This window comes from Triturus cristatus, chromosome 10, assembly GCF_964204655.1.
Source record: "Triturus cristatus chromosome 10, aTriCri1.1, whole genome shotgun sequence".
Lineage (NCBI taxonomy): Eukaryota > Metazoa > Chordata > Amphibia > Caudata > Salamandridae > Triturus > Triturus cristatus.
Window position 1 is genome coordinate 368,906,977 of NC_140593.1, and position 12,917 is coordinate 368,919,893.

The window sequence follows — 12,917 nt, forward strand, 5'->3', positions numbered from 1 at the left end:
TTTAAAATTAAGATGATTGGAACCCAAAGGGGGAGCCTGTGAACATAGCTTAGCGAGACAGTGGTGGGCTGCGGCAAATGTGATAGGCGATCCAGTCGTAGAAGTACAGCAATTACATTTCTTCCCAATGCTACCTTCAGTTCATACCAGATGGAAATCTGGAACCAGTCACTTCCTGATGTAAAAACTCATTTGATGGTTTGAAGTTGGAGAGTTGAGTGAAGGCAGCTCTTTCAGTCATGTTCCTAAATAGGAGCTATCAGAGAGTAAATGTTTCTTTCTCATTCTACTGGATCATTGTTCTCCTTGATGATTGGTCTGATGTAAGAGATTTTGGTGTTTGTGTGATTTGTTGTCTGAAGTTAGAGAATTGTTGATGATGGTTCTTTCTGAGGTGGCTGTTTTTATAGGGAGTAGAATTTCTTTGAATGCTTGAGACGGGCAAGGGTCTGATGGGGATCCGGCTGGACTGCTAATTGAACGAATCTTTGAATTTGGAGTTGGAGAGTCATTTGAAGGTGGCCAGAGTATGATGTTTGCTTACAGACTTCATCTCATTATTCTTGATTTGTGTTGCTCGTGAGGTGTTATTTCAGCATTTCAGAGGAAGTCCTCTGCAGCGGTGTCACAGATGGCTTGGGAGGGAGGGATCTAGGGGAAGTGCACCAAGAGTTGCAAAATTCTACAAGCATCGTACTTTGTTCCTCAGAAGGCCACTTGGCTTTGGAGATCTTTCTGGAACAGTGGGCCACACATAATATTCTTTCTCTTGCACACCAGCCCCTGAAGGCTTCTAGTCCCAGGCTCCTTATTCAGAAAATGGCATAGTGCTAGCTGGATGAAGGTAGCTAAAGGTTTTGGTGGTCATTCCTCTTCTCCCCATTCATTTCTCCCCACAGGATGATCCAGACCTCATGCCCATTTATCTGCAGCCAACGTATGGCTCTGCCGTAAAACTAGCCCTCGCTGATGTTGCACTGAATCATGGTGTGACTCACATCTCAAGGGTGCATTTAGACACATTGCATTGGCATTGCCGCCGCTCTGGCTTTAAAACAAATGGGCCATAACACAAGGTTTACCAGTTTTTGACTTTCATGGTAGGAGTTTTTGGGGCCGTGGTGAACATATCACAATTTCAGGATGAGAGTAAGCAAAGGCACACAGTATGGAAAGGATGGTAAGTGAGATAATCACAAGCATTGCAAGGGTACATTACTTTCTACTTCTACTTTCTGTACTTTCTGTAGTTTTACAGCTCTATTGAGGTAAATTAAGACTCTTGTTCTTTAATGAAAATAAAAGAGACAGTTGTAGGTTATCTTAGTTTTCGCCATACAAGTTTTAAATCTCTTCAAAGTGTGTTAACCCTGTTGGGCACTTTTATATAGATAATGGACTTGAGGAAGTAGCTGGCTGTTTGCTTTGTTGCAATGTCCTACTGGTATAGTGTTCCATACAGGTCACTATATGTGAATCTCAGATTAAGTAAACAGGCCTTCCAATATGATCATTCTCTTTGTAAAGTTCTCATTCAATCATTTTGTTAAAGCGTTGTACTAACTCTGAGTGTTTCATGCACTAGTTCTAACAACTAAGCCTGTATTTTGATCTTTCTGTGCAATAGAGAATATATAGTAACCAGAGAATATTCTTTATTTTGTATCAGGAGACACTAGGGGCCTCATTACGATATGCCCGCTAATAAGAGAAGGAGATAACGGGGCAAGTTAACAGCAGGTACCCCCCCACCAGGCATCACAAGTTTTTGTCCCCCAAATAGAGGGTAATGTGGGACCTGGATTTACAGTTCCACACACCTTTCCATGCGCTCTTCACTTCTGCCTTGAGCAGGAGGAAATGTGTGGTGAGATGCAATTGTTTGTACAAGATGCTAGTTTCGAACCTGAGAGAACTTGTTTTTGGCCCAGTGGAATCTCTCTTGGGATATGCCTGGACCCTACTCGCAATATGGTTAGATGACCTTTAAATGGTTTCTCGTGTTTTTCATCAGTGGCCATTTCTCAGTGCCCTTAATCTTCAAATTGTGTTTCTATTAAAATCTCTCAAAATGTCCCGATACGAAGTTAGACATAACATCAATGAGTGATACTGACAAACAAAAGTTGAATTGGATATTGCTGTGTATGAAAGTATCTGATATTTTTACTTTCTGGATGTTAATAATGTATGAACTTTTTAAATGTATTTTAAATAACTTACAGCATATATTACCAATATCTTATTAGCTGCCTGGGTTCTGTTTAACGAACAACGTGTAACCAGAAACATAAGCATATAGATGTTACACAAGCATATTGTTAATCTTGCAATAAAAAGCTGTTTTTACGTTTGTTTAACACTTTAAGAAAAATCTTTCTTATATTGAAGAAATTTCAGGTGAACATATTTTCAACAATGTTAACAGCATGTCGATCACACACATGTGCACCCTGGCTTAAATCGGTGGGTTTTATTGTCCGGTTTGAATAACAGTTTAAATGAGGCTTCTTTCTCCAACCTGTTCTTGTTTCCACCTCTTCAGGCTAACCAGCAACTTGTGGCACTAGAGCAAGAAATGGTGCACTTGCAGGACTCTGCAAACCTCTTCGAAGTTGCTGTTCCAGATCACAAGCAAACACAGCGGTGCCGCAAAGAAATACAATTGCTCAAAGGATTATGGGATATCATTATACATGTCCGGGTAAGTCCATTTCTTACCCTTCAAAGATGTTGAATTCGTTGTACACTCTACAGCTGCATATGTCTAAATGAAGAGCCTGCGTGCAGTCTGGTACTGTCATGCTGACTGGACAAGTGCACCCACTTGCCAGTCCCTAAACCTTCCCTTTTCTTCATATCAGACACCCCTATGGTAGGCCCAAGGGCAGGGTGCATTGTAAGTATAAGGTAGAACATGCCCTGATGTGTGTGGCATGTTCTAATAGTGAATGACAGCCATTTTAGTTTTTCACTATTGCAAGGCTACCTGTTCTCCATAGGCCAGAATGGACAGTTTGATTATTACATCTTATAATCCTAACTGACTCGGGGAACATGGTAGAAATTCGAATTTAGTATGCCTGAACTCAGAATGATAAAATACATCTTTTCGTGATGTTGGTTTTAACATTCTGTGTTTGAAAATACCACTTTTAGAAAGTAGGTATTTTCTTGTCTAACCATTCAAACCTGCCTCTGCTAGGCTGTGTATTCCTTGTCTGGAGTTTGAGTGACAGGGCTGGGGATTTCCAGGAGACAGGGTGAGGCAGCCGAGTGGTGAATAGAGAGATCTGCATCTAGATGGGAGGGAGGAGTTGCACCTGGGACCTGAATGGGGCTGTGCCTTCACTCCACAATGCTGGCTCCACCTCCTGTGGTGTGTCTGATGTCTTTGCCCTGCACACTGAAAGGAAAGAAGGAGTCATATAAACAAAGTGCTCCAGGACTGACCAGAACTGGTTTGGGCTAGGCAAAGGCCTCTCTGCTTTCAGAGAACAAAGGAAAACTTAGTATAAATATTGGGACCACAACCCAAGACTTTTAGATCACTTTGGGAAACAAGAAGAAACCTTTGCTGAGGAGTGGAACCAGAAGAAACTGAGGAGAGACTATCCCTAAGCTGAAGTGCTGCTTGAAGGGATTGGCCTGCAGTGGTTGCCTGACTGCCAAAGAAAGGAGAAAGGACTTTGTGTGCATTTTCATTCAACTTGTGTAAGGATCTCCAAGGGCTTGGAAAAGAGTTTGCCTCAGGGACAACAGACTTCAACCCTCAGCTCCCCAGAGTTCTTTTGAAGTGCCTGCTGCTGTTTTGGGCCTTCTGAGGGACTGCGTGTCGCAAGGAGCTGGAAACACGACTCACGGAGAAGAAGCGTGTCGCCGTCGCAGCCGCTGCCATCGCATCTCTGAACAAGGATATTGCCGCTGTAGCTGTCACATTGCACCGCATCAAGAAAAGCGCCTCGCATCCACGGAGAAGCGTGCCGCCGTCGGAGCTGCTGTTGTTGCATCACTGAACAAGGGTGTCGCCGCTGCAACTGTCGCATCGTGCGGAAGCATCTCGCATCGTTGGAGAAGAGTGTCGCCGCCAAAGCCGCTGTCGTCGCATCACTGGAAAAGGGTGATGCCGCTGCAGCTGACGCATTGAGCCGAGTCATTTTGCAGCATCGGAGAAGTGTGCCGCATCAGGAAGCTCTCCCTTTGCCTCTGAGATAAGCCTGTCTGCTCGTGCCAAGCTACCAAGGGGGTGAGCAGGGGTTATTTTTGGAGTGTACCCCCTTAGCCTGACTAGAGGCAAGGGTCCCTATTTGTCACAGGTACCTACCTGTGCCAACTAGAGACCCCCAAATCTAACAGATTACTTTAGGGTTTTCTTTTTGCTTTTTAAGTCTGAAGGAGCAGGTTGTCCCTGCTTGGAGAAATCGTCGAACACAGAGTTGGTTATTTCCTGGGCAAGGTAATTAATTGGGTGTTCCCAGAAATAGGCTATATGTGGATACGCAGGATAGTCTAATAATGCCCCTGTGGGGAGTCATTTCAGTGTCATCAGACTATGTGCGAAGTGGACAAACATAAGGGTCCTCAGCCTGCCTGATAGCTGCTTGCATACCTTCTTTGAGGGGAGCAAATGGCAGTTTAGTAATACCTGAAAGAAGGGAATTTCCATATTCGGACCTTGACACCCTCAGAGATTATATTAAAAGTCGGTCTCTGGAAAAAGGTTTGATTACTTGGAGAAGTTAAGGTTGAAATTGCACACTTTTGCCATTTTGCTATTGTGTGATTGTAGGGTGAGGTTTATATCTCATTAGAATTAGTGTTATGGAAGACTCTGGGAATGAAAGGCTACAGTCTACAACCATAAGCAAGATGAACTGTGTTTGGATTGGAATAGGGCAATCAGATGGAGAGAACAAGATGAACTCAGTATGGGGCGGTTTAAGTGACATTCATGCTTGAACGTCCACTAGGACTTTGGCAATTAATTAATCATCCTTAGTGTTGGATATTTTCAGATAGAGCAGAGTCTGGCTAAAATTGGTACAAACTCCGTGACTTGTTGCGATCTGAGGCCGGTGGCTCCATGTCGAGATTAAAGAGAGTGGCTAGAACTTTGTGGAACCACTTGCAGGATCAAAGTAGACCTAGAGAGAGACCGCTACTGTAATCTGTTGAGACAGCTTATTGATGTATGATGAGATTGAGCTAAATTCCATACCATTAGCCTTCATTGTCTAAGTGAGGGTGTTCATTAGAATGGGTGTTTCGCCATTTCGTTGGTAGTTAATAACTCAATGAAGAACAGAAGAAATAAGCGCCCTTCAACTAAAATGCAGAGAGTATCATCAAGTATTTTTAAAATTGCTGTCTCTGTACTGCCACGTGACCTGGATCCAAATCGGCGATCATCTAGTAGTTTGTTTTTCTTGAGCAGTGTTAGCTGGGCCTGCATGCAACTCTCAAGGACTTTGGCAAGCTACTGGAGATAAGAGACAAGGTGAAACTGATTTAGATGTATAAGGGTCCATCCCATCACTGTTGGGACTATTTCTGAGCACTGGAATATTTTAAAAGTTTGACTCAGTAGGTAGTAATTGAGAAGCTAATTCCTTTAAGAGTATGTTGGACATAGGTTCTGAAAACTGTAAGGAGTGTTTGGTCTTGGCAGTTTTATTGAGTTGTTATTATGAAAACTTCTTAGAAGTAGGGCCATGAGACAATAGCTTTTAGAGCAACAGTGTTTAAAACCCTGGGGTTTCATTGGGTGTTGAGGGAAAGTTATTTTCCTTCATCTCAATAAAGACGTTTAGGATGTTGGTGACCACTTTGATATGCAATAAGTGTATTGTTTCATACTCTTTTTTTCAGGATTTTTTGCATGAGTCATAATATTTCCTTCATTGTTGATGAGGAGATCTATACTAGCACCTTTTTCTGTTGATGTGGGCTGTGCCTAATTGAATCAGAGAGTCCTGGAATAAGAATATGGAAAAAATTGAAGAAGCAGTTTTTTTATCCTCACCCCAGTGGGGATTGAAGTCCCCTAGGAAGATGTAGTAGATCAACTTTTCCCAAACTGTAGGTCGCAACCCGCTGGTGGTTAAAGAGCTGATTTGTGGAGGGTCGCAAAAGTCTTGGTCTAGATGTAAGTAATATTTAAATTGATTAGCCCTGTTGGTGCACTACTGCAAAGGTGCTGAACTATGTCCCTAGGTCCAGTTTCAAAACTAACCCTGGCAAGTATCCCAGGCAAGACTCTGGGTGAACCTTCCAGTATTTGTTGCTGCAGTGTGTTTTACATCACTAAGCCATTTCAACAGAGAATGTGCTTGTTTACATGATCATGCAAAACGATGCCACTTCTGTATGATTTTCATACATAAATTGAGAAATATTATATGGTTCAATGGCCAGAGCTGGGCAAATCAATTAATTTCATATGCTTAAAATAAAATGAATCTGACCTTGCATGATGTAATCTGATACTCATGTAAAGCACTCCAATGCAGTTGTGCCATGTTTGTGCTATATGGAACTGCAATAATTGATATGAGGCCTTACCCCATACTTTGATGTAGAAGGGCTTTTTTCATAATTAGCAAAAAACGCGGCTTTCAAATCTAACTTTTTCAGAAGCCTTTTGATTTTACTACACAGCAGCCACAGATCACCACCTCGTCCTGAAAATTGTTCACTTTTATGGACAGAGCAGTATCTTTGCCACAGTATGATATTGAAGGGTGTAGTCAAGGTTGCGATGCTTACACACAATTGCTGTTATTACACTAAACAATCTTCCATGCCTCACGCCATTAAAGCAAGGTGGGTCACAAAAGTTCTAAAAAATTAGGATGTGGTTCTAAGACATTTAGGAAACACTGTCGTAGCTGATAAATGATCTACTGTAGTAGAGGATCATTATTAATTACTGCTTCTCCATGTCAAGGTTTATCTATTCTGTCCACATGAATTAAAGTGTGTTCTGGTGGGATAAGCAGATTAAGTGCTGATTGTGAGGATTCAATCAGCGGTGATTTCATCAGGGAGATCAGATTTAGTGAACTAGTCTGATGTAATCTCTCATTAGCAGTTAAGAAGGAGGCATGTGACACGATAAGGGTCATTCAGAGTTTTTACTACTATCAGACCGTCTAAGTAGCTACGTTTACAATTGAATGTGGTTGCTCTTTTCTTCATGCCCTCAATTGTAGAGATGTGCAAAAATCAGACCTTGTCACCTATTACAAGGTTGAGTCACTCATGGCAGAAAAATGGCTCTCCCTCTTTTCTCCCCCATCCTAGGTGTCCTTTTTTTTCATGGGCTACAGTATACAGCATTTTGACCGCTCACATAAGAAGGCAGAAGGAATCGCTGTCATCCATAAGTCTACCTGGTCCTGTACACTAGACAAGCAAGACATTCTCTGCGACTTGGGGTGCCTCACATGAAATTTACCACTGTGAACAAATCAGTCCTCCAAAGTCCCTTTAATCTACAGGGCTCCCAGACAGTCAAGGACTTCACCACCACCACCTGACTTCAATGTCTGGTTGAAATGGCAGTTTAAAACTGTACTCCCTGTCTGCAGTGGCAGGCCCAGAGATAAGTTTTACAGTACAACCTTAGTGGGTGGCACAATGAGTGCTGCAGCCCAATGGTAGCATTTAATTCTGGGTACTACCACACAGAAGATGATCAATGTTAATAACTAGCTTCAGTGGGACCAATATATTTGTTGAATCTGACCAAGGCTCCATCTCGGCAAGCCTCAAATCTTTCCTAGGTCCCAGTCTATGGCAGCCTTTACTACTACTACCGCTTTGTGCTTTTTGGTATATATTCATCTAAAAATTTGAAAATTCATATCTCCTGTTCCCCTATTAACTTTTTGCCATTTGGTGTCATTTTGTGTGCTCTTTTTTCTAATTCAGGTTGGGATTTTGATTGTTTGGCATTTTGATCTTTTAGTACTGCATGAATATTTTACACATTGCCCCAAGTGTTAACCCAGTCGGCTCTGTGCAATTACGACCATAGGGTTGTGCTCAGGTTAATTTAGTGACTTTGGGATTTCACCCAAACAACAGTTGTGATTATTCCTTGATATGGTCAGTCACCCACCCCAAATAATAATCCAATGTTTTACAGTGGTAAACTGCTTGGGGGCTTTTCTAATTGCTTCTACTGAGGCCTCCAACTCCATCTCTGGGTGTACCATGGTGGGTCCATCTTGGGTGATAATTTGTGACAGTGAGCCAGATGGCAAGCTGCAGTGCTGCTTCTTAGAATACCTGAAGACATCATACCTCATCCCCCACACCAATTCCTAGTGAACAGGCAGGTGTGCACAGTAGCCGCTAAAGCTATCTGAGCAGGAAGAATGATAGAAAAGATACCGCAGTGAAGGGCAAATTAGAGGAGAACTATTGCCAATCACCAATGAATGAAAAATATAAATCGTGCATAAAATGCCGTAGGCTGAACCAAAGAGTGAAGGGCACTTCAAATAGGTAATAGGAAATGGAGAGGGCTGACCAAACGAAGCCTGAGGCTGGTATTTCTAAGGTCCATTTCTGTGTATTTAATAGCCCTAGTCATTGGCATGTCTTAACAAAATAGACCTTTCCTTCACTTTCAGTAATGGTTGTGCCCTGGTTGTGTAGATGTATGTTTAAAAATATATGGAGTTTTATATAAGGCATCACCAACGTTAAGACCTATGTTATGGGTGTCCACACTATTTGGATAGCCCAATTTAACGACGTTCTCCAGTAAACACCCACATCTTCAAACATGGATCTGTCTTAGAACTGGGAAAAATAAGCACACAATACATATTTCCCACAGACTTTAGTGATATCTCAGAACATAGAAATCTACAGAGACCCTGAGTGTAAATTATGAGCCAGATTAAATGTGCGAATATACTACTTTTGCTGTGTATAGGTCACATTTCCACATAGAAAATACATTGTATATGGGGGGGAAAGGATTTGCGTGTGAAGGGTCCTTCTGGCATGGTGGTTCTGGGAGCATAGCCACTGGCTATTTCCCCCTCACTTCTGCTTTGAGGACTTCTTGTATTGTGCTACAGCAGTGCTACCCTGGTGCTTCATCTGTAATTGAATGCCTGCCTGCGCCCAAAGCTCTGCTCGGAAACCTGACGCTGGTTCTTTTAAATATCAGTGCATCGAATAAAAAAGGCTGTGTAGTCTTGATTTGACCTCAGACATCCTTATCCATTTCCATCCATTATCAAACACCAGTGTCCCCTTTATCTCACTCATGCATGGTCCTGCTTGTTCCCTTTGCAACCGTTTTTCTGTTTTTCTCTTCCAACTTCTTTCCTCTTTGTCTGTTTTTTCCTCTCTAGCTCTTGGTTAATGTTTGATGAGGGAAAAATAGGTGCAGTTCCCCAAACCTCAGTGCTTCACCTGCAACCACCGGCTCAAATTAAACACTGTACTCCCTATTTGAACCACTTACTTGATTTCGTGCTGTAGACCTTAGCACCAGTTATTAAAATCCCAGTATGTTAATACATTAAGGTACTCCTTACCAGGTACATCAGTTATCGCACATTTTAAGTGCTCAGCACTGTCATTGCAGATGAAATACAAAGCAAACATGCACAGTATGCAACATATTTTATTTTGCTTTTACTTTCCCTCTGTTTTCTTCTATCATAGTTCTCATTTCTAATGTATCGATAAGCATGATTAAAAGTGCCCTGGTGTGGAACATGATCATTATTGCACTCGGTGAAATCTGACACTGAGTTATTAGGAATTTATTGGGTGGAATAATGTTTACCTTTTCAGGGTTTTGCCCTGCAAGTAGGCACAGCTGGCAGATTTTGGTGCTTACCATATGCTATGGTATTTTCTAGCATTATTCACTTGTTAAAGACCGGCATGTTTGACCTGCTGAAATTTAACCCACGGAAATTTAATTTGGGATGGGAGATTTATCGATCTTGGCAATTAATCGGGCCGAAGAATGGAAGGTCATTGTCCATGAGTGAAATATCCCTCCCTCTCTCTCTGCATCTCTAGGGAGCTAACTGCAAACATCTCATGGCGCAGAAATATGGTACTTGGTGTAGGGTAATGATGGTTGGAACACTTTCTTTTGGATCACTGTGTATTGTTAATGTCCATGATATTCTGTTTTGACACCTCTTTACACACCCCTGTTTGCTAACATAAGGCCTCGTTAGTTATTTCCAAGTATGCTGACGTTGTGTGAGCATAAAGGTAATATTTGCATTTGATCTTTGTGCCTTTCCCAAGTGATAGATCTGCTCAAAGCTTCATTGATCTGTTGTCCTGCAGAGCCATGTTGTCAGCAAATGTTGTGGACACTTTTATTTCTTCATTGCCCTTTCAGAGCTGCATTGATGACTGGACGAAGACTGCATGGAGAGAGATTAAGGTGGAGCGGATGGATGTCGAGCTTCGAAGATTCGCCAAGGCAAGTTCTGAATCAAGCTCTTGGCTGCGGTCTTTCCTCTCACACTCCGAGTCTAAAAAATAGTCTCCCTTGTCGACCAGTGCACATTAGTCATTAGATTGCATTTTTCTTTACTTCTATTTTATATTGATATTCTTGTACTTTACTGCCTTTTAATATCTGGTCCAATAAGCGATTTAAAAACAGAGATACTTTTCGTAAGATAAACACTTTAAATTCCCTTTGGTTTCCTCTTAATGTTGTCAAATAAGACTCAATTTCACACAAGACTACACTTTTTTAAACTAAAAAGTCTGTATATAGTAGCCTAATAAATCTGATAAATCCAAATTCGAAGTTTACTATAGAACTGACCTTAGCCATTGTGTGCATATAAGGCAAACATATGCATGTATTCCATGTTTCCTCGCCATCGCCTTACGGTTACTTAAAAGCAGAATCCTGATCATCTTTTGTCTTGTATATTACTACCTAAAAGAACCTATTCTTTTAGACTCTTAAATGCTTGTTCTGCATGATCAGTTCATTATTTACATAAACTGTGTTTGTAATAAGCGATTCTACAGTGTTGTGACTGCCCTTCAACCTATGAAACAGAAAGTACCATTAGGGGAGGACAGCAAGTGCGGCTTGCTGATGCATTACAGAAACGAAGAAGTCAAATATAAGGTTACATTTTCTTTTCTATTTCACCAACTAGCCTACATTCCTAGGTCTAGTAATGCCTCCAGTCTTATCCTTGGCAACCCTTTCGCTTTAAAGGTGTGTATTTCTAAAGCTCATATCACCCCACCCAACAATACAAGGTAATTCTGTCATCAACATGTATACTTACCATACATGTTACCACCAGTCTGATTGTTGCTACTACTTTTGTGCTATTACTACCATGATAGCAATCTTTATTACTGGTACCACTACCACAGGTCTTCCTGCTTCTGCTATTATTAGAAGCACCATTAGGACCACTACAACTGGTAAAGCGCTAACCTCAATATTATTAGTACTCCTAAAACTACTACAAACATTAATGTTGTTGATACTATTTGGAATGCTGCTAATACTATTACTACAATTAGTATCACTGTTACATGCAGTGCTACCACCATGCTAGTGGTTACTACTAATGATACGTCTAGTGCTATCCATGGTACTTGCAAATGATCCCTAATATTAGCATGACCTGTGCACCACTCTGCAACTGCATCTATTGTTTAATTTGGACACCAAATAATGTTCCCTGTAGCTCCATAAAAGTGGCTAATGGTGGCTTTGGTGTGCACTTTGCTGCCCATTGGGGCAGTTAAGCCTGCCAAAATTAGAGATGTTTGCCATCCAAGAGGTGATAGCAGGACCTACACTACACGCACACGTGTGGGAGATGCATTTTAGGCAGAGCTGTCAAACCAGCTTCATGGTTTTCTTTTTTTACCCTGCTCTGCATTCTTTCTAGGTTTTTCTCAAACAAATTTCCAAAACGTGAGTTTGAGAACAACAAAAAATTCAATGGTATAGGAAATCTGCCTATTCGCGGAGGTTACCCTGTGTTTTTTCTCCTTTTGCTGAGCCCTATATCTTTTTCTGGCATTAGAACGCTGTTCAGTTTAACCCTACTAACCAGTGATAAAGTAACTGTGCTCCTCCTTTAAACATGGGCCAATTGGCATATTTCGAATTGGTATATTTAACGCTTATAAGTCCCTAGTTGATGGTACAAAGTGTACCCAAGATCTGGAAGTTAAATGCCACCAGTGGACTGCAGCACCTATTGTGCCATCCACTATAGTAGCAGTGCAAATATGGCTTTAGGCCTACCAGTGTAGCCAGACTGTAGCAGTGTAAAAGCTGCTATTTGACCTGTTAAAATAAACCCTTTTGATGGGTCAAAACCTCCCACTGAAATATGAGTGGGTCGCCCATATGTAGGCCTTGTAGCCCACATGGTAGGGTGCATTTTATTTAAAAGTAGGACATGTGGAATGTTAACATGTCTCTGCCCTAGCACCCAAACGCTATTTTTCAGTGTGGCAGGCCTAGCTGTCCAATGTAGAAAACCAGAGTACAAATTATAATCTTATTACTATTTCTCATAAACTGATCTTTGCTAGTTAAATAATTGAACAACTATTAATAGGTAATACAAAATCCAATTCAATGTGGCAGTTGGATTTTTAATACGTATTAGGGAAAGTAAGTTTTTGAAAGTTACATTTTCCCTGTCTTGCAATTGCTGTCCACCTTCTGCTAGCCAGTAATTAGCTTTTTAAGAACGTACAAAGTGCCTCCCAGGAACAAACTATAAAGTGACCTGAATGGGCAGAGATGAATTCTTTGAACCTGACACAAAAAGCAGCATGGGGCTGTGAGCATCTCTTTTGACATTAAAGTGTCAAATCCCACTAACATTTCAAATCCTGCTTGACAGGTCTGCTGGGTTTACATA

At 41.4% G+C, this 12,917-nt stretch overlaps 1 protein-coding gene across 1 annotated transcript in view; it reads left to right on the top strand.

Annotated features, from left to right (window-relative positions):
- Window positions 1-12,917, top strand: part of DNAH11 (dynein axonemal heavy chain 11) — a 3,007,685-nt gene that overhangs the window by 978,842 nt on the left and 2,015,926 nt on the right. Inside the window, exons 21-22 of the mRNA XM_085631597.1 lie at window positions 2,546-2,704; window positions 10,391-10,474. Of these exons, the coding sequence (XP_085487723.1) occupies window positions 2,546-2,704; window positions 10,391-10,474 (243 nt within the window). The remainder of the gene's footprint in view (window positions 1-2,545; window positions 2,705-10,390; window positions 10,475-12,917) is intronic.